At 41.6% G+C, this 26,186-nt stretch overlaps 1 protein-coding gene across 1 annotated transcript in view; it reads left to right on the top strand.

Moving 5' to 3' along the window:
* Positions 1–26,186, top strand: part of Gtf2f2 (general transcription factor IIF subunit 2) — a 115,430-nt gene that overhangs the window by 50,714 nt on the left and 38,530 nt on the right. Inside the window, exon 5 of the mRNA XM_051160846.1 lies at positions 9,811–9,892. Coding sequence (XP_051016803.1) covers positions 9,811–9,892 — 82 coding nt within the window. The remainder of the gene's footprint in view (positions 1–9,810; positions 9,893–26,186) is intronic.

Below are 26,186 nucleotides of genomic sequence, written 5' to 3'. Positions count from 1 at the left end.
AGCACAGAGAGATAACCTCTTAAACACCTGAATCATGAATCTTACAAAAGAACCCTTCAGCAACTTTTAGAGTTTAAATGGCAGCCAGATGGTTGTGGCACACACCTGTAATCCCAGCACTTGGGAGGCTGAGGCAGGCGGATCTCTGTGAGTTTGAGGCCAGCCTGGTCTACAAAGAATGTCCAGGACATCCAGGCCTATACACAGAAACCCTGTCTCAAAAAAGCCAAACTAAACAATAGAATTTAAGTGGGTCCCTAGTTTGAGCATTTCCTGTAATTAAATAGACCCAATGCCTAACCAGCTCTGACTTACCATTATGAGGTAATGTTCATGTGCTTTCTGTATAAGGGAGAATTCATTCCAGGATAATAATAGAAGGGATTCCCATCTTTTCTACTAACTCTAAATGGGAAGTCATTGACATAGGACATGACTATAATGTGTGCACACTCAATTTGTATGTTGTACTATGAGAGGAAGCTCCTTCCTGATTGACAGATACAAGGCGGGCCCAATGCCCCCACACTCAGCAGATCCCTCCTCTATGAAGTCCAGATACTGCATTTCAGGAAGCAGCAGTGGTCTAGGGAGCGTCCATTAATAGAAAGACGCCTTGTCTCCACACTGTGCGCTCCTGCCAGATCTTTTGGGTTATTTTCACATGTTTGCTTGTATTCCTTATCCTTTGAAATGGTGACTTCCATGACCTTAGGAAGGAGAATGAAAACAACTCTAGCTGTCAGTTTGTACTTGATCTTCTCTGTTCCTCTCTAACTGTGGCTCCCGCTCTGGTTCCAGTTTATTGATCTGTGCTCTGACTTTACTGTGTGTTCGCAAACCTCTTTTTGACATGTGGCTTGTTTCTTCATAGCCTCCTGTTAAAACATTGGCTGTGAGAGGCATTCATACTACCTATGAATATTTTATGTTAGCCTTTTTGTGTATTAAAAAGTAAAACACCATTGAATCAAGGTTTTTTTTCCATGTGAGTCTAGTTCTGTTTTCATGTCAGAGTTTAGTTGCATTGTGTGTTTCCCGGTACCAGACACATATTGACACAAGTGCACAAGTACAGTGTCAGCTGACTGGCCACCGCATTGCACAAGCTGTGCAGAGGACCTGAGCCTTCCTCAGACACACTGACATAGTCTCTGTCATTTCTGCCTCCTGAGCACTAACTTTGCATGGTTTTGCAGTGCTTCTCCACAGAAGCTGAGGGCATGTGGCTGTGCTGGCAATTTTTTAAGCTTCATTTTAAGAGTACAGAAAGCAGGAGTGTTCTATCAAAAGAACAAATAAAGATGACAGATTAGCTGAGAAGTTCAGGTAAAATTCCATTCTACATTCTTGCTTTTTGCAACAGAGGCAGTCTTGACAACTTTAAATTTTGTTTATTCCTATTCTGTGTATACTTTGTAGATGAATTGTTCAGTAATACTTGTAAGTAAAAGTTAAACTTTATATTTGTTTTTTCATGAAGAGTTTGTTTTGCTCTATTTTGCATTTAACTTTATTTATTTATTTAGTATGTGACGTGTGTGGGCATACAAGCTGTGGCCCACACATCACATACCAAATAAATAAATAAGACAACTGTGGGAATCATTCTTTCGTTCCATCTGTGGATGCTGGGAATTGAACCCAACTCATCAGACTTTGTGGCAAGCACCTTTATCTGCTGAGCCATCTCTCCAGCCCTTTGTTTGTTTGTTTGTTTGTTTCTTTAAAGTGTAGCTACTTGAAGCTTTAATTTTACCCAGATTAGCAAAGCGTCTCTGTCAGCCATTGGGTCAGCTCTAGAGTTATAATATTATACAAAACTCATTTTTTGGCTCTGTATGGCAAAGCATAATTTTACTCTTTCTTTGGGAAGTAGACATTTTTTGTTAATAACCATGTCTACAATCTCTGAGTGAATGAATGAATGAATACATGATGCGATTTTTTAAAACTTTCATAAGGCTTGTGTGTAGTAGATTAGGGATGAAGAAGTCTCACTACCATTTTTTTTTCACATTTAACATTTCTAAAATTGTCTTAAAATTGCCAAAGATTAATGCCAGCATTTTGTTTCCTTAGTTGTACGTTATATAATGATGACTATTGAAGTTGATGACATTTTTACGCAACTTGGAGACACTCCTTTTCTATCTCAGGAAAATAAAGACAGAAGAGAATGCTTGGGGACTAGGAATGAAAGACAAAGAGGGGAGTGATGCTGAAAGAAGGAAAGATAGCGTGTTTTCAAGGCTCTCCAAGGATGCTGATAGTCAGCTGTAAGAGCCAGCCATTAAGGAAAGTGTGCTCTGAGGAGGGGTCTTATCTTTGTTTTGCTTTCAGGTGGGGATTCTCTTTGTGGTCCTAGTTGTCCTTAGTACCAGGCTGTCTTGAACTCAGCAATTTTCTAGGATTGCAGGCATTTGTTGCCATGCCCTGTTAAGAAGGGGTCTTGACTTAAAGGAGCTTGGGTGCTGTTACTTGTAGTTTGGTTAGTTGGTCGGTCAGAAAAGGAGAGTTCTTTTTGCTCACGGTTGCAGGGGTTTCAGTCTGTGCTTGGCCAGCTCTGCTGCTTTGGGCCAAGGTGAAGTGGAAAGCTTGTGCTGTCATGGTGCTTACTCATGGTAGCCAAGACTCAAGGCCAGGGCTCAATTTTGGTTTTTGGCTTTGGTTTTTGTTGGTTTTGTTTTGTTTTGTTTGTTTTGTTTTGTTTTGTTTTGTTGAGACAGAATTTCTTTATATATATAGCCCTGACTGTTTTGGAACTCACTCTGTAGACCAGGCTGGCCTAAAAATTAGAAATCAGCCTGCCTCTGACTCCAGATTACAGGCAAGTGCCACCACTGCCTGGCTAGAAGAACTCACAATAGTATCTTGAAAATCATAAAGAACTAACTCAACTACTGTTGCCAAATGCACATGGTAAGAAGAACAAGAGTTACTTGGGGACATCGAGATGGCGCAGCAGTTAAAAGCACTGGCTTCTCCAATCCCAGGGGATCCAATGCCTGCTTTCATCTGCTGAGGGGACTGTTTGCATGTGATGCACATATTTAGGTACAGACAAAGCACTCATACGTTTATAAACAAATACAATTTTTAAAAAGAACAAGAGTTATTAAAGGTGAGCTTAACAGAACATGAATCAGATTCACCTGAGGTAAAGTCTGTTTTGTTTCTCAATTTCATTTGCCTTGTTCTGTATATGTGTCGAATGTGCACACACTTATATGTATTTATATGTGTGGGTACATGCATATGAATGAAGACCAGAGATTGGTGCTGGGTCTTTCTATTGCTCTACTTTGTTTACTGAGGCACTGAACCTGCACTTAACAGTGGGCTAGGGAGCTAGATAGCTTGTCCTGCTTTCTCCTCTCTGTGATATTACAGGCAGGTTGCTGTGCACATCTGACTTGGATATTTTCTCTCCCTCCCCCATGTGCGCTCTCCCTCTCCCCCTCCATCTCTCTCTTTCTCCCTCTCTCTCTCCCCCCCTCCTCCCTCTCTCTCTCTCTCTCTCTCTCTCTCTCTCTCTCTCTCTCTCTCTCTCTCTCTCTCTCTCTCTCTCTCTCTCTCTCTCTGTCTGTCTGCGTGTGTGTGTACACACACATTGGTGTATGTGTTTGGGCTCACATACCACACATCATATGTGGAGCCCAGAGGACTACATCAGATGTCAGTCCTTGCTTCCTGCATTGCTCTAAACAGTCTCTTTGTTTTGGCTGCTCTGTACACCAGTCTAGCTGGCCCATGAGCTTCTGGGGATTCTCCTGTCGCTGCTCCGATCTTGCCTAGGATCGTTAGGATTACAGGCCTGCACTACTTCATCTAGCTCTACATGGGCTCTGGGGGTTTAAACTCAGCTCTTTATGCTCTCATGATAAGTGCTTTCACCGCTGAGCCATCTCCCCAGCCCCCATTTTATCTTCTTGAAAGCAGCTTTGGGAGTGAGAATTGTCCACATGTGTGTGATTTAATCATTTGTTGTCTGAGTCTAGTGAGACAATGATTTGTGAATTTAACTTTCTAGAAGAAATTAAAACAATGCAAATGTGATAGTTTTACAACATTGGTTCACTATGTTATTCTTTGACCAAAAAAAAAAAAAAAAAAAAAAAAAAAATCTGCTTAATATCTATAGAATGACAGGACTGTCCAAACTTCTTCAGGCATTTGAGTTCTTCTTTCACACCCTTAACCAACCATTTTCCTTTCTGTTCCTAGATGCAACCTGTCAGCAGCACATACTCTTAGGCAGGGCCCCGCCTCTGTATGATTGTATGCACCTCCCATCCCCCTTTCTCCCCATCCACGAAGACAAAGAGCAGTATGTATGAGGGTAGAAGCTGGCTTCTCCAGATCCTGAGCCTAGTTATCAGTTACAGTTGTAAGTTTTTATGTTGAATTGGGAATTTTCAACACATTGATTTGAATGGTATTATAAGAAAGCATGTATTTTCGCAAATTCCTGAAGGTCACATAAGATCAAAATATCAACTTACAAATTAATGATAATTACCTTTCACCTCTTAATAGTAGGGGACACTGAATTCACTTAACCAGTTTATTAAAGTGCCAAGTGGCCCCACCCAGATATACAAAAACAAACAAGAAAACAAACTGCTAGGAAAATATATGAAATGAAATTACTGGGAATATTAGAAATTGTTTACCTTTAGATACACATGATTAGTAGAAGTACTCTCTTCTCTTCAAAGGTCAAAGATGCAGGGGTGATTGGTGAATAAGAGTCACTTCAAAAGTTAGAAGATCAAAGTCTTAGAAACCAGCCTCCTGGTCTGTGCTGTAGCTGGAGTTGGAGGTGTCCTTATAGGTGTCTACACACAAATGGGTCCTGAGTAGTCTTGTGGGAATGAATGCCCAACTTCTGGATGCCTGAGCACTTCCTAGCCAGCTGATGTCATTGCTCACATGCCAACCTAGCACGCACCCTTCCTGCTTGCTTCTGATGTACATGCTGGAGTGAGAGCTCTCTCTTCTTCCTTCTCTTCTATTCCTCAACAGAGTCACTAGGAGCCTACTAATCTGTTTTTAGGGTATATTTTGTTTATTTACTCTTTTTCTCTCTGCTCCCATTATACCATTTAAGAGACTTCTGGCTATAAAACAGGAGTAGAAATTCATAAAACAATCTGACCAAAGAGTTGAGCAAGTTAGAAAAGATCAAAGTGCTTGTTTGTTTGTTTTTTAAGCCCCATCATTCACAGAAGAGTTGAACAAATCTCCAGGCCTAGTGAAAGAAAGGTAAAAATGGAGACTCAAGGCCCTCAGTAAAATGAGCTTGTGTGTCCTCTTTGCTGATTGCAGACATGACCATGTGGTTCTTGGCGCTGGTGGTTTGAGTCTCTGAGCTGAAAATCCCAAGTACAAGAAAGTGGAGCCCGTCAAAAGCTCCTGCCAAGGCTGTTGCAGCCACCTTCAGTTCCCTCATCGTCCCTAACCCTGCCTTCTCTAAATCCTTCTCAGTTGTCAGGATTTCAAGCAAAGCTCGCTTTGATCCCCAGCTGGACCTAATTTCTCTCTATGTTTAACTCAACACTCTTGTGTGTCAGCTTTGTAGCATTTACAGTCTTAGTATAAGTCACTTTGTCCAATAGAACCCATGGGTGATAGAGGAGGGCCAGTTGTTCAGTTAAATTAGATGGTAGGAAATCATTTCATCAGCAAGTTTCAGGGCTACATAGTGAGTCCTTTTTCAAAGAAGAGAAGAAAACATCATTAATAAGTATTCTTTGTTTTACTTTAGGACTTTAAAATGTGTAGGCTCTTCTTTAGTAATGTAAGATAAAGCTTTGGTTTGAGTATAGGAAGGGTGCTAATTGCCCATCTGCTTTCTATTTCTCATGGAAATTAAACCTGTAATTTAAAGAATCTGTTTTGGTTTCTTCAAACACTGCAGTAACAGTAATCAAATCTTTATAGATGTGGGCTTGCCTTCGTTTCCAGGTTCATAACAAGTCTGAAAGTATGCTTTAAAAGCAATTTACCTTTACAAGTGTTTAACAAAAGACTTTCATAGAAACAGACCCAAGCACCACACCCCTTCTCTTAATTTAATAAGATTATCTGATCAGCAATCAAATTACATAATTACTTAAGCTAGTATCAACAAGTTTGAGCAGAAGTATGTGGGAGTATGTGAGATTAACCTACTACCCACTAGTGGATGGCGAGCCACGGCCATCTGTGACTGTATTTAATAGTGGAGAAATGAGTGCCAGTGTTATCTGGAAACAGTTTAATGAGGTATGTCCAGTGCTTCCATTGTACTGCGTTTGTTGGTGTACCTTTTCCCATCCTGCTAGACCTGAATATGGTCTGGGAACTGCTTGGAGAGAGTCCTGTTAGCTCAGCTCTTTTACCTCACACTCTTCAAAAAAGTCACATTGGGGCCTGGAGTGATGGCCTGACAGGAAAGAGCACTTGCTGCTCTTCTAGAGGACCCGAGTTTGTATCCTAGCATCCACTTCTTGTGCTCACCTGGAGCTCCAGCTCCAGGGAATTAAACTCCCTCTTTGACCTCCATGGGCACTTGCCACTTGTGGCGTTTATATGCACAAACACATTTTTCAAGGTACATAGGCCTAAGGATGGCTCGATGGTTAAGATCACTTGGTATTCTCTAAGAGAACCAGCACTCTGTCCCAGTACCAGGGTTAGGTGGCTTACAATGACTTGTAGCTCCTGTCCCAGATGATCTAAGGTCTCTGACCTCTGTAGGTATCCATACACACAATCTCATGTTCACACAGGCCTGCACAGATTTACATAAATATGAATTAAGTTACATTATATAAAGGAAAATTATTAGGAGATTTCTGTATTTCTTTTTCACTTAAAACAAAGCATTGGTGTGGTGGTGCTGGCCTTTAATCCCAATTCTTGGGAGGCAGAAGCAAGAGGATCTTTGCAAAGTTCTAGGTCAGCCCTGTCTAGCTACCAAGAGAGAGACCTTGTCTCAAAAACAAAACAGCAGGGCGTGGTGGTACATGCCTTTAATCTCAGCACTCTGGAGGCAGAGACAAGCGGATCACTGTGAGTTTGAGACCAGCCTGGTCTACAAAACAAGTCCAGGACAGCTAAGGCTACACAGAAAAACTCTGTCTCGGGACAAAAGAAAAAAAAAAAGAAAGAAAGAAAGGAAACTCCTTTACAAAAGACATGTGACCATGAAGGTGCGGTCTATAGCTAAAAGGCTTAGAGAACAAAACAAAAGGCAATGTAAATATTATTGAATTTTGAATTTTTTTGGTAAATTCACTGATTTGTTTGGGGTATGTTATGTGTTGTTTTGATACATGTATGCATTGTGGAATGGCGAAATCATTCTTCATCTGTACATTCTGAGACTATATGGTACAGAACAAGCATTGAGAATGGCTGCGCTCCTCTCTTCATTTCCTGACCACAGGAGGCATGCTTCCTTAGCTCTGCTCTTGCTCATCTGCTGACGGCCTCTTACTCAATAGGTGCTCGATAAGTACACAGTAAGTGTACAAGAGTAAAAAGGGTTATTTTTCAAATATTCATATTCTTTCAAATTGGTCCAAAAGGTAGTTAGTCCTAAGTAAAGGTTTCTGTATCGCTGTGTACAGTTTGTAATTATCAGCAATGGTGTGAGTGCTTTAAACTAGAACTTCATGTTTTATACCTTTCCCTTAAACTATAAGCACTGGGCTGAAGAAAAGATGCATGGTTCAGTGGGGAAAATGCAAGAACGTGTCCCCACGAGGCTTTAAGTAGTAAGTGTTAGTTTTAAGCAAAGAGCAAGCGAGTCATGTTTAGGGGGCCATGCCCAAAGTACGTTGGCCTTTTACATTTAAGAGGGGAAATAAGGGAAGCAAACTGAGAGCTAACTAACAACAGCCAGTTCTTAGGGAAAATGTGTTGCTAATAATTAAAACTTTCTCTTTAACTCGAGTAGCATTTGAAAGCAAGTTTAGATTTGAAAAGATGATACAGTAAACAGATACGTATGGTGTGAGAAGTGGAGGCTACTGCTCTGCGTGAGGAGCCTTGACTGAAGAATGGAAAGTAGGGGTCAGGCTGAAACGAACAGGGGCCTTGGACTTGCCTTCCACCCTTGCAGGTGTCATATATGTGGAGAAAAGTGAAGGCAGAGCCCTTTAAGAATTAAACCGGGGTATCCTCTCGGCCTGGGTACTACTAAATAGGTGGGGAGCATTAACATATGGTATGATAGGTAGCCATTTTAGCACTCAGCTTGGATCTGTGATTGAATTACTATCAGGGATGCTCTCCCAGACTTACTTTGTTTTAGAAAAGCATCAAGTTCCTGTCTGGTGTTGGGCTTTTCCTCATTGACTTAGGATGTACGATCTGCCAGAGTTTCTGAGACTTAGCTGTTATTGTGAGGCTGAAGCATGTTCTTGTTTAAGGTTTTGGTTTCATCAGAGAGAGACTGGGATATAAGATTTGGATTTCCTTTGAGAAAATTCAAAGTCCAGTCTTACTGTCTTCACTCATAGCAGGGACTTATTTTTGGCTTGTGTAATATTTCTTTCCTGGCACAGTGTAGTGGGAAGTGGGCGTGGGTCCTGCCATTGTGCTTTCCAGGTACTTCTTTCCAGGTGCCTCTGCTGTAGAGGTTTTGTATTGAGGTACTCTGAGAATATTTAATTCTGATGTTGTGTTTCATAATTAGTATTTAGGAACACAGGATGTAACTCCTTGAATTTTGGAGACAAAAATCTAGGAAGGTCACTAGAGGATTTTCTAGTGTGAGTTATGCAGCTGTGGTTCCATATGAGTCTGCATTTTATTTGGTGTGTCACTGTTCGTATAGCAAATGCGTGCTGCTTGATGATGGTGCTATATCGTAATCATCTTTGATTATGCAATGTTCACATGGTGCCTTTGCATGGGAGTCACTTACAGTGAGTGGAATGAATGAAGTAAGTCACCCTGAAGACATGAATCAAGTGCATTCCTGGTTAGATTTTCTTAGTCTCTTCTTAGTCAGGATTTTCTTAGTCTCTTCTCAGAGCGCAGGTGAATTCTTATGGAAATGTGACCAGTAGCTGTTTCTAAGCAATCTTATGTTTTCAGGTTGTCAGAAAGCGGCTGGCTGTGAGAGGCACTCATGAGCCTCATATTCATAGTAGGCTCACTGTTTCCTTAAGTCTTGCTATGTAGCCCAGGCTGGCCCAAAATGTGTGAGCTTCCTTATCTTCCTCCCCAGTGCTAGGACTTCTGACACGTGTCATCCTCAGCTTGCAGATTCACGTTGATACACTCAGATTCATTACTTGTGATTCAGAGTACTCAGAGCAACCTAGATAATGACTGCCCAGTTTCACGGTATGTTCCTAGTCAGCCGTTTTTCCCACAGGGTGTTCTAGAACCTCATTTGTGTGTGTGTGCCTGCGTGCGCGCGCACACACACACACACACACGCGCGCGCGCCTTTGATTTAGCACTTTAGACTTTCTGTATTTTCAGAAGTTTCTTGTGTTACAGTTGGATTACACCACTTTTTTATTAGATTGAAATCCCTTTTAGATCTCTTTAGTCTTGCATGTATAAGAGCTATTGTTGGCAAGGGGTAGTGCGGCTCAAGGAACAATCCAGAAAGGCCCCAGTTTGCAACTTGCTAAGAATGAGGCTCCGCTACTTGGATAAGTGGTGTTGCTGTCAGCTTACTTCTGTCTTTTTTTTTTTTCCTTGAACTTTATGAATTATGTTTTAGTTTTGTATCAAAATGCTATCTTGGAAATGACGAATGTTATCTCTGAATGTATTTTTTTTTTTCCCTTTCCATTCAAGATAAACTGTCGTTGGAAGGAATAGTGGTCCAGAGAGCGGAATGCCGACCTGCTGCCAGTGAAAACTACATGAGATTAAAGAGGTTGGTGTTTTGTGACTTTAAACTGATACTTTATGTTTTTCATGGGACTTACGTCACCTGTAGATTGCTTATTGGCTGCGTACAAGCCACAGTTTCTGTCTGAACTGTTTGCTTCCAACACTTTGGTTTCAAACCCAAGTGCTCAGCATAATGGCACTCACTTTTAATCCTACCAGTTCTCTGAGTGAGGCCAACCTTGCCTACGTAGTGAGTTCCAGGCTGTCCAAGACTACACAGTGAGACCTGTCTCAAAACAAAACAGAAGCAAACAGTAAGAGTGACTTTGTTAGAGGACGTTCAGAACCAGCTGCTGGACTTACTTAGCCTGCTGTATTGCTTTCTGAAATCAGAGTGGATAGGCTGTTTCCCCAGCTGTACTATGTGAGCTGTGTGCGTGCACTCCTGCTTCTGTGTGCACATTTGTTTATAGAGTATGATGTGGAGGTCAGAGGTCATCCTTGAATGATGTTCTCAGGTGCCTTCTACCTGTCATTTTGTTTGTTTGTTTTGTGGTGGTTTAGTTTGGTTTTGGAGACCTTGTCTTTTGAGAAGGGGCTCTCACTTGGCATGGAGCTTGCTGCTTTAAGTGGGCTGGCCGGCCAGCAGTTCAGGGATTTACGTACCTGCCTCCAGCTCCCAAGCATGGGCCTAGTATTGCACCCTTGCATGGGCTCTGAAAAGCAAACTCAAGTCTTCATCCTTGGCAGATGCTTTCCGACGAAGCCACCTTCCCCACCATAAATCTTGATTCTCTGATGACACGTTTCAGAGGTCTTTGTACTATTTTATTTCAAAGGCTGTAATTTTCCTTTACTGAATATGTATCAAACTACTGTCTGAAGAAGCAAGTATGGTTGCCAAAGTATCATCTTGTTCTTTGTCTATTGAGGATTCTATAAAATTGTGTATTTTTAATGAGATGTCTGCTTCAGCCCTCCACCAACTTTTATATGTTATTAACATTTGGAATCTGCTTAAAGACAATGGATTTGAATCAGCATTTTTTTAAATCCTGAAAGAATTTTATAGCAGTCTCGTGACTTATATCTGATAGATTTTAGCACCACAAGATTAGAGTCACCCATCCATCCCTCTACTCATCCATTCATTCTGTACTATCTGCCAAGTGCATTTTAGGCACTAGAGAAACAATTGAGCATGGGATAGACACTGTTGCTAAGCAACTTCCCCTATGGGCTGGTTGTAGCCGTACAGTGCTGCTCCTGGAGAAAGTGCTGCTTAGGCCTCCTGGCTTCCCAGCATTCTTACCTGGGAGACAGGTAGCTGAACTCTGTATCTCTAAGGTCACATTATATTGTAAATTTCCCCTCTTTTCTTGTGTTAGATACTGTTTCCGGCAAGTGGCACAAAAAGGCTAGATGTGGTTTTGTTCATTTGTCTAAGCTTTCCCCTAACTTAAATGGCTCCCTGGGGCACGTAAAAGAATGACAGTCAAAATGAAAATTAGCTTTGTAAAACTGTCAAAAGGATTTCATTCTTTGTTTGCAGCCTATAAAATTTATGCTATAATACAAGCCTTTTTGAAAAATGATCTTCAGATAACAGCAAATGTTTTTTTTTTTTTTTTAAAGTACAAATTTGGGTACTGGGCTACTTTTCAGTCTCTTTTTGTAGTTTTAATTTTCCTTAAAAGACTTATGTGGAAAAAAAAAAAGACTTATGTGAGGATGAGAGCAGGCAGGCCACCTGCTGTGTTTGCAGAATGTCTGCCTTCTACCAAAATGAAAATGAGAATTATATAGCTTTAAATATATGATATATGGCCAAGAATTCATATTTTAGTCTTTAAGAGACTGAAGAAAAATAAAAAACAACAACAAAGTGATTCAGGAAGTGCTGATCATGTGTTTCACAGAGTAGATGACATCAGTCTTGAAAGCAGAGATTATTCTGACTTAAGTAGAAAAAGATGAGGGTGGGAAGAGCCTTCAGAGTAGAGATGGGCTGTCATAAAGACATAAGGAGGACTGTAAGGTTTATAAGCCTAATTGTGAAAGATGACAGGTGCCACTTCCATCATGAACTCTACGAACATGCATACATTATATATTATATGTGCCTGCTTGAATATTCACTACATTTCCAGTATGTCAGAAACAACTCCAGATCTTGCCCTCAGAACCCAGTCCCAGCAGTCTGTCAGTCCAGGTAACCCATACCCACCTCCTTGGCCCAAGAACCTTTCAACCCATAGCCAATATGTCAGGAAATCTTGCAGATTGTACCTCAAAATCCTTGTTTCTGTAGTCCGACCTTGCCTACAACAAGCCACAGAAGCAGCCATGCACTTTTTATCTGAGTCCTGCTTCCCATCCTAGTCTCCTCAGCACAGTAGCTAGCGAAGTAGTAAATCCTTTAAGCTCTGGTCAGGCCATTCCTTTCCTTCCAGCGTTTCCAGTATTTCCTGTCTTGCTCAGAGTAAAATTCAAGTCTTTGTAATGGTCTATGGCGGCCCCCACAGTTACCCTATACCCTATGTGCCTTTTCTGCATCCTTGTCTCCTCTCTCCCTCCCCACTCATCCTGCACCAACTACCCCAATCTCCCAATCTCACAGCTAGAGCCTGAGAACTCTAGCCTTGCACTCATCCTGGGCCCTCTGGGCTGGTTGTGGCTTTCAGCCTGCACCAGCCTTTTCTTTTTTCAAGCATCTTCTCAAATACACCTTTTCATTAAGGCCCACTGTGACCATCCTGCCTCACTCTCTGCTCTTACTTTCTTCACTGCATGTACTCCTCCTAAACTGAGCCATTTATGTAGCTTTGCTTCCAACTTCTCCACCTGCAGTTAAAGCTCTAATAAGAACAGGGGCTTTACTACTTTTGGCTTTAGTCTTGGTGTGTATCTGCTTAGTTCTTTCATGATGCACAATAAGCAGCCAGTAAATATTGGTAAGTGAAAGAATGAGGAAAAGCAGGCTTGAAAGTTAAGAATATCACATGCCATTCAGGGAGGCACTGAAGAATTTTTTACTGGGTAGAATATGAAGAGATTTGTATCATAACTGGATCATTCTGAGCATAGGCTACAGATTTGAAATAGGGAAGGAATCAAGAGGCTCAAGAGATAGCCCAGACATAGAGCACCTGAAAACCGCAGGAGCTGCTTCAGAAGGGGGATGAGAAGCTGTGTTTGGGGGATGTTCTGAGGAAGAGTCTGGGAATCCGTGAACTCAGACTTGTGTGGTTATTAGATGACGGATCTCTCTAGCTGCAGCATGGGCCTTGTGACCTGTGTGTGTGTTGCACTGTGACTGCATCAGTTTAGCTCCATTCTGTCCTGTATATCACACAGGAAGGGTTATACTGATGAGAGAGGAAGGCCTGGAGGGTTTTTGTCATTTCCATGTCCATCTTAATGTAAATCTTAGTTGACAGTTTACCAAAAAGATTTAAAACAGGGAGTACTTAGAGTTGCAGGACCACCCCTGTGATTAAACTATCAAAGTAGCAACGGAGTGTAAGTGGTAGGATGTACCTCTTATACTTGGCTTATACTTACTTAGTGTTGGGTGTATGCTTTGACCATTGAGGCAAAGCTCAGTGTGTTCTTAAGTCAGAGGGTGCTGTTCTTGCTCCAGAGAGCTTACAGCCTTTGAACCTGAAAACACACACATGCACTGCTATTAACATTGTAGCAGTGAGAGTAGAAGTGTGCTAGTGCCATTGAATGCAAAACAGAAAGGCAGAATTCTAGGTGGAGGTGACATTATAGCAGAGTGTTGGGAGCTAACTCGGCAAGAGGAATATCCCACACCTCAGCATTACACATGTGATTGATTTCTTCAGGCACTCTTATGAGTGCCATCTCCTTAGTGACATTCACATGTTTTGATAATCCGGTTCTTGTCTCACTTTCTGGCTTCATTTTCAGCTGCTCCTCTTTGTATACACATGGTTAGATCACACTTGAAGGCGACATTCTAGATATGCCTGCGGCTTTCCCGCTGTGTGCCTTTGTTCTACATGCTGCACTCTTCCACCTGCAGTGGCTGTGCCGGCTGCACCTTCAGCAAAGTCTCTTTACAGGTCGTCCCCACCTGGCTAGGGATCTGCCGTTCTTACGGATGCTGACACACATCGACTCTTTAGTGGTGTGTGTATCGTGCTTTGTTTTCTGTTGTCCTCAGGACAGTTATCTTTCATAACATTCTGATCATGACAGCAAGGACTGCATTATCTCTCCTTTTCTTCCTCTCTCTATTTTCTTTCCTATTTTTGTATTCTTGGTTTGTTTAATGGTAAATTATGACTAACAAATAGCCAAATGTATGTTGGAGTGAAGTAGATTAAAGTGGAAAAGAACTGTTGCCAAATGACATGCAGAAACATGGGACGCATTGACACCCAGTTTCTGTATTTCTTTTACTCAGTGCTGTTCTTAAATCCTGGACCTTTTCAGTTTTATACATATGTATGTATACGTGTGTGCAAACATATGTACACACATGTCCTTGTTTTTTAATTAACTAATTAAAGACAGAATTTATGGCAGATTTGGGCCCAGGGGTCCCGCTCAAACTAAGGCACCAGCCAAGGACAATACAGGCGGTAAACTTTAAACCCCTACCCAGATCTAGCCAATGGTCAGAATATTCTCCACAGTTGAGTGGAGAGTGTGATATGACTTTCTCACGTACTCTGGTGCCTCACATTTGACCATGTCCCCTGGAGGGGGAGACCTGGTGGCACTCAGAGGAAGGACAGCAGGTTGCCAAGAAGAGACTTGATACCCTATGAGAATATACAGGGGGAGGTAATCCCCCTCAGGAACAGTCATAGGGGAGGGGAATAATGAGAAAATGGGGTGGGGGGAGGAATGGAAGGATACAAGGGATGGGATAAACGTTGAGATGTAACAAGAATAAATTAATAAAAAAAAAAGACAGAATTTATAAAGCCAGTGTTAGAACACTTACTTAGCGTATGAGACCTTGTGTTCACTCCCTAGCCCTACAGTGTGCACACATATACACACACAGTAAAAACTGACTAGTTTTCCATAAGAAGACACCCACACCCCCACCCCTGCTCACATACCACTGGTCTTTTGAGGCAAGATGTTGCTGTGTTTCTCAGGCCATCTTGGTTCTACCTCCACCAGTGATAGGATTACAGGTATGTGTCAACACTGTGCCTAGTTGACTAGGCCTTTTTTATAAAGACCTTACTAGGCCTTTTTATCAGAACCCTTTCTTTCCTTGATGTAAGTCAGTAGTTTTACAATTTAATCAGTGGGTTTTTACTGTATTATATTTTAGTAAATGGCAGTTGAGCTACATGCTCTTTTAGTAACTTAAGTGGCTATATTACAAATTGTAATGTTATAAATAATGTATTTATAAACAGTATTCTTTAAGAATAATCAGTTGTATTTTAGGAGAATTTGATTTTAGTAATCAATTCTTATTATAGCTCTCTGTTATTGAATTTTGGATGATAAATTATTCACTTAGAAAAATTATATATTCATTAAGTGTAAGTTTGTAAGATCCTGTCATTTATTTAGATAAAGATAGAAGTTGAACATGGCACTAGTATTATAGTAAACCTCAGGAATATTGAAACCCTTTAACAAATGAAAGTCAGGCCAACAGAGAAAGGGTTCTGCTGTCCTTCCTTCCCTTTCATTGCAGGCCGACATGTCATGGAAGACTCGTGCATGAGTCCAGAGGGCACTAGGCAGTGTAGAAAACAAACAGCAGACCTGTTAGTAAACCATTGGTTGCTGCTCTCAAAGTCTTAGACTCAGCTTGACAGAGGCTAGGTGTGGCTACGGTGTTTTCAGTGCTCTCTTTGTGGTGTTAATTTGGGTTGGCCTCCATTTCTTTAGGAAGAGACTTATTTTGAGTTGGTAAGTATATTTAACATCAGTTCATAGTGATGCGTTACTTAACGTTGATTTAATTTTGCTTCGTGGGGTGTAATTTTTATTTTTACCTGTTGAATTCCTTTGTCATCTTTGATCCAGTTAAAGAATATGATCAGCATATTTGTAGTTCCTGTTTCACCTTGTCAGCTGCAGGGGATACCTGCCGTCCTAATGTGTCTTCTTACAGGAAACTCATTGTAGTATATGGCTTTTGGGCCTTTTACATGCTTATGTCACCAACTCATCTAAAAGTACTTGCCCCAAAAGTTTTTGCTTCAGAGGCTGACAAGATATCTCAGCAAGTATAGGTGCTGGCTGTAGACCCTGCGCTCAGTTCCCAAGAATCACATGGTCAAAGAAGAGAACAGACTTTTTAAAGTTTATTTCTAATTCTGTGGATGTTTGAGGGTTTTCTTCAGAAGACCTAAGAAAATCTTTCTATGGGGGAACCTGTGAGGGATGGAGAAGAAAAGAAATCTGAGCCTCTTCATGTGTTAAGACCCTAGATGGGAAAGTAAGTTGTGCTTTGCACTGATTCTTGGGAGAGGTTTCCATGCTGTGCCCACCCACATCCCTGTTAGTGCATATAAGATCCATCTTGCTGTAAAATAAATGTTAATATTTTATGTGTTACATCCTTTGGATTTTTTTTTACTAGAACGCTGATCATACACACTTACGTACAAGGTGGTTTAAAATAAATTTGCCATATAATTTCTTATTCAAAGCAGTCCATGTATATGGATTAAAATGTATATCGTGTGTGTGTGTGCAGTTGTCTCCATGTGTGGCACAGCACATGTGTGGAGGTCAGAGCAGTGTGCAGTAGGCAGTTCTCTCCTACACTTGATCTCAGGAAGTGAACTCAGGTCATCAGGTTTCTTAGTAGGCATTTCACTACAGAGTAATATCCTTGTCTCTCAAAACAAGATACCTTGGCTGTTTAGTTGTCTAGTGGCTAAGAGGACTTGCTGCTTGCAGAGGACCCAGGTTCCAGGCGCCCACATCAATCAGGTGGCTGAAACCATATGCTACTCCACTTCTAGAGGATTTGATATTCTCCTTTGGCCTACAGAAGTGCCTACATGTATATACACTCAGGTATACACATAAATAAAATGAACCTTAAGCTATTGATATACTTCCGATTTGATTTATGATAGCTTGTTTGTTTAGATTCCTTGAAGATGGATCTCACATAGCCCAAGCTTTCCTTAAACTCCTGACCCTCCTGTCTTTCTCCTAAATGCTAACAGTATACGCATATTCTGCATGTCTAGGCTTATGTGGACTGGAGATTGAACTTAGATCTAGGCAAAAATTTTATCCACCGAGCAACTTCCAGGTTCCCTTTGTTTTTTGAAACAGTCTTGCTCTGTAGCCCAGCCTAGCCTCAAATAAGTATATTGACTGGCATAACAAATCCAGAGTTATGGAGGACATATGCATTGCCTCCAATTGCAGGCTCAGAGTATCATCAGCATGCCAGCTTCAATTCTAATCTCATCTCAAAAGCCTTCCTCCAGGTAGAATTTTGGATCTGTCCTCACACTGTCTTTTCTTCCATAGTAAGATTGCTGCCAGTGGTTCCTGCCTCTTTGTTCTTATGGGGCGCCTGGAGTTGAAATGATGTGTTTTATGTATAGCCGTGCATGTGCGGTCTCATGTGGCTGTGGAGGCTTAAAGTTGGCGCCCAGTGCATCCAAGAATCTTTACTTTATGTATTGAGATACAGGGTTTCACAGTAAACCCACAGCTCACTTGTCTAGCTCTGTGAATTCCTGTCTCATCCTTCTGAGTGCTGCTGGAATCACAGGGAGTTATCACAGCTGCCTGGCATTTACTTGGGTTCTAGGGATCCAAACTCTGGTCCTCATGTTTACCCAGTGAGTGTTTTATCCACTGATTCATTTTCCTAGCCCTCTAAATGATATTATCTTTAGTCGGCTTTGAAACAAACTCATTTCCTTCAGTGGGCCAACTTAAATCCTGAGTTTATGTCTTAACCAGTCAGTGACTGTGTCAAGGAAAGTGGGATTGTATGGAGTCCTTGGAGCCCACCTGTAGTATAGGCTGTAAGCTCAGCTGCAGCTGCTCTGGGGAAGAGTGGAGTGGGTGCTAAGGAGGTGGTCTGGTCAGAAGATCCAAGGTATGCCTGTGCACGTAAACAATAGGGAGCAGTTACTCTACTCTTGATTACTTCCCTTGAGGAAGGACCATTTATTCTAAATGTGATCAAGACTTTCATTAGAAAACAATTCTGGGGCTGGAGAAATAGTTCAGTGGTTAAGAACACTGGCTACTCTTCCAGAGGTGCCAGGTTTGATTCCCAGCACCCACATGGTGGCTCACAGCCATCTCTAATTCCAGTCCCATGGAATCCAACACCCTCTTCTGGTCTCTGTGGGCACCATATATGCACATGAAGCATATACGTGCATGAAGGCAAGAATGTTAAGAGGTCAAGCTCTAGAGTCAGACTGCATGGCCAGAGACCAGCTCTCCACCTACTGATCTCAGCACTGCACATGTCCTCTTTCCTTGTTTTTTTTCATCTATAAAACGGGACAGTGGCATTTTTCTCAGTGTGAATACTCAACAATTGCAAATGTTCCCTGTTAATCTTATGGCCCTTAACCATGCAAGAATGGCAGTCCTGGCTCTGAAAGTATCCCCAACTCTGTCCAGTTTGTCTCATGATAGAGGATGCATAGGCATGCTTTTTAAGCACTACCTTTTACATTTGTTTTATATGTATGGGTGTTTTCATGCATAAATATGTGTCCACTACATACATGTGTGCCTGGTGCCCATAGAGACCAGAAGAGGGCATCAGATCCCCTGGAATTTGCAGTTACAGAGGGCTGTGAACCACCATGTGGCTGCTGGGAATTGAACCCAGGTGTTTTGAAAAAGCAGACAGTGCTCTTAACCACTGAGCTATCTCCCCAGCCCCAGCTTTCTAAATATTAAGTACACTAACGTGATCAAGTAGATAAGAGAGGAGGAAATCTGAGGATTCAAAAGAGAGATTCTGCAGGGACAGAACTGCCTGGATATTAGGCAGGGAGCTGAGTTAACTCTCACTGTCATCTCATCATCCTGCTCTCCCGGGGCCTTCTTGATGCTGTTACTGCTAGCTACATATGGGTGGGTAGCAGACAGCATGGATTTCCTGCAATCCTGCTGATTGGTGCTTACGACCTCTCCGGAAAGTCTAAAGAAGCCTTAAGGTTTTTGCTGAGTCATGTTTGGAAATGGTCTTTGCAGTCTCCAAAGCAGTGATAAAGTGCCCAAATATGTAATTTTTTAATGTTGAGCTGTAAATCTCTATGATTAAATTTTTTTGAGGCTAGGAACTTGTGTTCCTCTGAAGCACCAACACTGTTCCTTCTTCCGGAGGACTGCCTCTGTTCCTGCATGCTCTTTCCTCTAACTGCTGCGTTTTAACTGTGTGCAAGTGGAGAATGGTCAGCTTTTTAATTGTATTTTTTTATTTTTTGAGATTATAATTTAGTTATAAAATATAATATAATTATAAAATAATTACATCATTTAGCCTGTTTAAAACACCAAAACAGCCTGGTATGGGGGCACTCACTTTTAATCCAAGCATGAATAGCAGAGACAGGCTGATCTCTATGAGGTCCAGGACAGCCTGTCTGCATGGTTAGTTCCAGGCCGGCCAAGGCTACATAGAAACCATGTCTCATCTACCCCACCCACCAGAAAAGACTAAAACAGATCCTCTCACGGCATGCTATTTAGGGCAAGGAAAACACCTTAGAGAGCCTTGGGGCAGCAACTGCCCCTTCACACCTCAGAGAGCACACCATGGTGGTGTCCAACGATGCACTACTGCACACTGCCCCAGGAGGTGATGATTTCCAGGTGAGTGTAGACGCTATTGAAAAATATACTTAAAGTGAAGTCACACACACACACCATGCTCAGCTCGTTGTTGCTGTTTGTTGTCATCATCCTCCTCCTCCTCCTCTTCCTCTTCTTCTCCTTCTTTTCTTCTTCTTTGCTATTAACCGCTGAGCCATCTCTCCAGGCCCCCAGCTTGTTCTTCTTGTTCCTCTACTGGTACCAAATGTGACTCCTCTCTCTCTGAAAGCCAAATGGGTGGGATTTTATTGTTCTTTAATGTGAGAGTATGGTTTTTCTTTAAGTGCCTCTGTGTTTTGGCCCCTTCTTTCTGTCCCAAGTGCATTATGTGCTTTCTTGACTTATTCTCCAAGGTCTTGATTTGTTTTCTGCTTACCAGTCTTCATTCCTTTACATGCAGTACAGATGTCAAAGCTCCTTGACAGCTGCCCCACAGAGGAAACACTACCTCCCCAATTCTTGCTGCCTGTCTCCTAAGAAGCTGTTAACCACACTTTGCTTTTCATTTTACTTCTGTTACTGCTGTCTCTCTCTTAGATTGTGAGCTCCGTGAGTTCAGGGACTGTATCTCATTCATCCAGTGAACACTAGCAAAGGTCAATATTTGAAAATGAAAGGCTTAGGGTTCTACATTGACCGACAAATAGACAGAATGATACGTTTTTATCTGCATTTATGGGTGAAAGTGTTGGGTCCTGAGCAGCAGTATTGGCATGTGGTGATGGTTTCCCAGAGCCTCATAGCTTTGCAGACTGGAAATAGCTCAGTATAAGTCTGTCTTTGTTCACTCACAGCTGAAAGTCATCAGGGCTAACCTGAGGCAAAACTGCATAGAATGGTATCCTTATTTTCTGACCATCTCCTTTTTCACCTTCCTTCTTAGCAATGTCTATATTTAGACATTGAATTTTTTTTTTTATCTCATTCTGATCTTTTTACTCTGTCAATTCTGAATACATCCAGTCAAGCGGAGCACTTGATTTCTAACCCTCCCATTAGTGAGTGTGAAATCCCTGCTTAAGGTATTTGAGTGGGCAGTTTCACATGGAAGCAAGAGAAGTCACTGGCGTTAGGCCATTTTTAGTTTGGCCCTGGACAAACTGAATTGGTTTTAGTTTGCAGGAAGGTTTGTCACCAGGACAACCACCTCTGTCTCTGGGCCCATGAGCAGTGCTGGCCCTGATACATTTTGCAAATCTGTCTCTAAAACCTTCAGCCTGGCTGTTGATGGTGGCACACATAGGGACCACGTTCCCTTGGGTGGAACCAAGAACGTTTCTGATTAGTCCATCTGGAGACTTTACAAACCAGAGTAAGGAGCTTATCCCTTAAATGTCTTTATTTTTATGTTTAAAAAAAAACTGTGGTAATTTACAGGTGTAGTTAAGAAAGACCTTATTATGATAAGCTAGGAAATAGTCACAGTAATTAGTGTGAGTCATTGCTGTCTTGGATGTAAATGTGGCTTCTGTGCACTGTCAACTGCAAAATGGACAAAGTTGGGAGGAGCTGCCCTCCCCAGAGCTCCAGACCTAAATGTGTGTCCTGCTTTCTATATGGATTGCATAAAGTCTAGTGTGCTTTCCCTGATCCTCACAGGCACTAGGGTTTTCATCCTTTTGACTATGGTTTCTTGAAGCCTTTCAGACTAAGAAAAGATGTCATATGCTCCTTTGTTACTGAGTGAGGCTCCTATTCGCTGCTACTCAGTGCCTGGGACCACCTCATACCGTCAGTCATGTCTATACCTTACTGGTGGGATGGCCGTAATTTATACTCTGAGATGATCAGAACTCAGTCTTTGCACTTTGTTATCCCCAACATTCAAACTGTCGTTCTTAAACATCATTGTCTGCACGTTGCTGGAGACTCGAATGTAGTTGTCATGAGGTACTGTGAGAAAAATGTTAAGGCAATCATTAAGTTACACGAATAGAGAAAAAGATTGTTTTTAAAAAAAAAAAAATGACTGGTTAGTGAAATGACTTTTGTGGAGAAGGTCAGCCTGCATGGCACATCACTCTTCCTTTTTTTTTTTTTTTTTTTTGGTTTTTCGAGACAGGGTTTCTCTGTGTAACAGCCCTGACTGTCCTGGACTCGCTTTGTAGACCAGGCTGGCCTTGAATTTAAATGGATTTTCTTAGCCTCATAATTTGTAAATGGCAAAGCTGGAATTTGAACCAATATCAAGTGGAATCTAGGACACTATTGACAGGTTACCTCTTTCGGGCCTACTGGTTTCAAACTATTGTCTAGTATGTTAGAAAAAAGAAGGAAGCTTGCTCTTCTCTTGCATAGTTCTTGCTCTAAAGTCCCCAGAACTTAAACCAGTGTTATTAGTACCATGATTCTGTCAGATTAACAAGTAAATATAGTAATATAAGATATATTATTTCCATTTGGAATTTTTACCTAGTTTCTGATCTCGCAACTTCAACTGAAGTTTAATTATCAAATTAAAATTAGAGCTACATATGTTGACAAGAGAGGGGTAAAAGAGCAAATCATTTTATCTATGTGATTGTTCTACTTTTATTAGTATCTGTAAACTCAGGAATGCTTCAGTAACTTTGAAATAGTAGTTCTGTCATTTTGAAGATGTCATTGATGGCATTTCTAGTAAAGATAGTCAATAGAAACATGTCTGGCAGCTAATAGATAATAAAGTATTTGCTGAATAAAAGAAGGAATAAAAGTTGTGTTGCTCGGGCTTAACGCAGCCTCAGGCTTCCCAGAGCTTTGGTTACTGCGAGTCTGAGTCGTTGCTTTTTCCGCTATGGCAGGTCACACTGATTTACGTGCTTCTCTGACTCCCCACGGTTCAGGGCTCCCAAGCATCATTTATTACTCATTGGCCAACAGGTGTCTGCTCAGTATCTTAGCATTAAAAAACAACTGGAGACACTGCTTTTGGAAAATAGATTAAACTGGTGTAGAGTCCTGTTTTATGGTGGGTAGGACATTGGCAGAGGCAGTGGAAAATTGTAGAGTGTGGGAGCGGGGGAGTCCAGGCAGGAGCAGCACACTGCAGTAGGTAGTAAATTGTAGAGTTCATAAATCTACTGATACAGTTGGGGGCGGGGTCCAGGCAGGAGCAGCACAGTGCAGTGTAAGGCAGTAGGAATGTGACTTACTCACCGTCCTGAGCAGATGAAGGAACACAAGGTTAGCCTCTAAGTACAGCTGGCTGTAGAGTGTATCAGTGCCAGGCTGAAGGCTAGACTCCATCTAATGGTTCATGTGTCCTTCACTGTACAGGAATTTCCTAGGTCTCCTCCAGGGTTTGTCCTTGACATACTCACCTCATTCAGTTACTAACTTGAGTCTTTTAAAATATATATTTGTGATGAGTGTTTGCCTGCATTATATATTATATATGTATGTGCACCATGTTTGTGCCTGATACCTGTGGAGACCAGCAAAGAGCATCGGATCTCCTGGAACCAGAGGTGGTTGGGAGCTACCATGGGTGCTGGGAGTTGAAACCAGGTCCTCTAAAAGAGCAACAACTGCTCTTAATCAAAATATTTTCTTTTTTTTTTAATATTATTTTTATTTATGTGTGGGTATTTGCCTGCATCTATATCACATGTGTGCAGTGTCCTTGGAGGCCAGAAGAGGGCATCAGATCCCTGGAACTGTAGTTACAGTTGTGACTTACCATGTGGGTGCTGAGACTAGGACTCCAAGCCTCTAGAACTGCCAGTGCTCTTAAACAGTGAGCTATTTCTCTAACTCCTTTAAACTTCATTTAGGTGCCTACTTATAATTTAGTTCTCTGCACCCTACCTTTTATGCATTTGAAATACATTAATATAGATACATGTGTGTAGTGTGTACATATGTGCAAGCTCCAACATTGGTGTCCTCCTGAGACTAGTCTTCTGAGTTTAATATTCGTACATGTAGCATTCCCCTTGACCACTGGTTCTCAACCTGTAGATTATGACCTCCACAGGGGTCACATATCAGATATCCTTCATAGCAGATATTTACATTACAATTTGTAACAGTAGCAAATTATAGTTACAAAGTAGCAACAAAATAATTTTATGTTTGGAGGGGGTCACAACAACATGAATAACTGCATTTATGTGTCATGGCCTTAGAAAGCTTGAGAGCCACTGCCCTTGACAGTCCTACATGGATGTCTGTCATTTTAGCATACCTAAGCCCACTCTAGAATCCTACTGTAACACTAACTAAGCTACAGTCTACTTCTGAATATAGATTCAGGAACAGCTATGTAGTTTATAGGGCTAGTTATACAGTGGTAATATGTGAGCATTTGTTTATAAATTCACAATCTCAAAACTGTGATAATAGTGTAGTGACGTCATACACTGGAGGAGTGCCATGTTTATAAAGGCCGCCTGTGCTACATGGTGAGTTTGAGGCTAACTTGTCTTACATATTAATTTTAAAATTTTGCAAGGTCATATAATCTGGCCTTCAAAACTCTGGTCGATCATGAAGTTTCTACAATCTCCTCTCATGCATTGGCAGCAGCTCAGGAGACCACCTTGTCTGCCAAACAGAACAAGGGCATCTCCAGCTTCTGTATGTGAGCAAGCCTTTTGCCAGGTCTTCAAGTGACAGGCTCCTTCCTGTCATGCAGTTCTCAGTTCATATGGCCGTCCCTGGCGCCCTTGGGTAAAATAATACAGCCTTCCTCCCAGTGCAACTTCCTAGTCACTACTGTCTTAGTCACTGTTCTACTGCTGTGAAGAGACATCATGGCCATGGCAACTCCTAGTAAAACAAAACAAAACAAAACAAAAAACATTTAATTGGGGACTTTTACAGTATAGAGGTTAATCCATTATCAGCATGGAGGGAAATATGGCATTAAAACAGTAGCTGAGGGCTATATCCTGAGCCACCAGTACAGAGAGAAAAAGAGATGTTGGGGCTGGTGTGGATTTTTGAAAGCTCAAAGCCCACCCTAGTAACAGACTTCCTCCGACAAAGCCACACCTCCCATCCTTCTCAAGTAATGCTACTCCCATATGACTGCGGGGCCATCCTCATTCAGAGCACCGTACTTGCCATGATATTACTCATTTTATTCTTAAAACTACCTGCATTGATTGTAACTAATGCTTTGCATGTGTGCTTACCTTGTATGAAGTGTAACACCTTACTGCATAAGGAATACTTGTTATATAAGTAAATATACTTAAAATCTTTTTAAAATTATCAGTCTGTCTGTCTGTTTAGTATTATGTGCATATGTATACAGGTGCCCATTGGAGGCCAAAGGAGTTCAATTCCTCAGAGCTGGAGTTACATGTTTGTGAGCTACCTGAGGTGGGTGCTGGCAAGGGAACTCTGGTCCTCTGGAAGAGCAATGTGTGCTCTTAACCACTGGCCCTCCACTGCAGCCCCTTAACTGATTTCTCTTAAGACTTTTTGTTGTTGTTGTGTGTTGTGGGGTGTATGGTACATGTGTGCAAGCACTTGTGGAGGGTTAGATCCCCTCAAAGCTGGAGTTGGAAGTGGTTGTGAGCTGCCCATTGTAGAACTCAGACCCTCTAGAAGGGCAGCAAGCTCTGAGCGTGAGCTTTCTCTGCAGCCCTATATAAAAGTTTTTAGTCTTTGCTTTGCTTTGTAAGGTCTCTGCATGTCCCAGCCTGGCTTAAACTTTAGATCCTCCTTCCTTGGCCGCTTGCTCAGATTACAGATGTGCACCAGTGTATCACCATGTCTAACTTAGTCTTTGATTTGATGATCGAGTTAATAGGGCTTTCTTCATTATTAAACCCTAACAGTTTTACCTTGCCATCTCTCCATCCTCTCCCCTAAAGTTAATTTTTCAATTTCAATAAAAATATTTTATAGTAACATTTGGGTAGAATACTACATGATGTGTACATGTGCCCTCATGTTGTGTTTGTTCCCCCAATGGTCCAAATGTTTAAGGTTTCATTTCCCCAGAGTAATATATTTTAATGTAGTAGAAACTTAAGAAGTGCAGCCTAGCAAAAGGTAGGCAGTCTCTTGCCAAGGAAGGCGTGGCCTCAAAGGAGACAGTGGGGTGGCAGCTGTTCTTCTCCCCGTTTGTGCATTATGGCCATGAAGTGAGTGGTTCTGCCCTCCACTCAGTCCTTAGATGATATACAAGCTGATCTTGGACTGAAACCTCTAGAATTATGACTCAGACCTTTTCTCTTTGTAGTAATGGAAAACTAGCACAGTTTGAAAAGAAATTAAAGATATCTATACCTGTTAAAACTAAAGTTAGTACTATCAGAGCAGAATTTCTCCCTTACTCAGTATTTTATGCCTTTAATAATATGGAGCAGAATTCCCTTACTAGTATCAGTATACCATAAAATGATTGGCTTTCACAGCCAAGCTCCACAAGTTTATGGAATGACCCTTTACGTAAACTTCAAGCATCTATGTGTAGCAACAGACAGAGATGTAAAGATGAGTAACACACTGATATAGTGGAGGTTTTTGTTTTATCCCAAGTGTGGGATATGGGGATGCTTTTAGTTTGGCCACAG

This window comes from Acomys russatus, chromosome 18 (genome assembly GCF_903995435.1).
Source record: "Acomys russatus chromosome 18, mAcoRus1.1, whole genome shotgun sequence".
Classification (NCBI taxonomy): Eukaryota; Metazoa; Chordata; class Mammalia; order Rodentia; family Muridae; genus Acomys; species Acomys russatus.
Note: the sequence above shows the minus strand (reverse complement) of the source record. Positions and strands in the feature narration are given on the sequence as shown.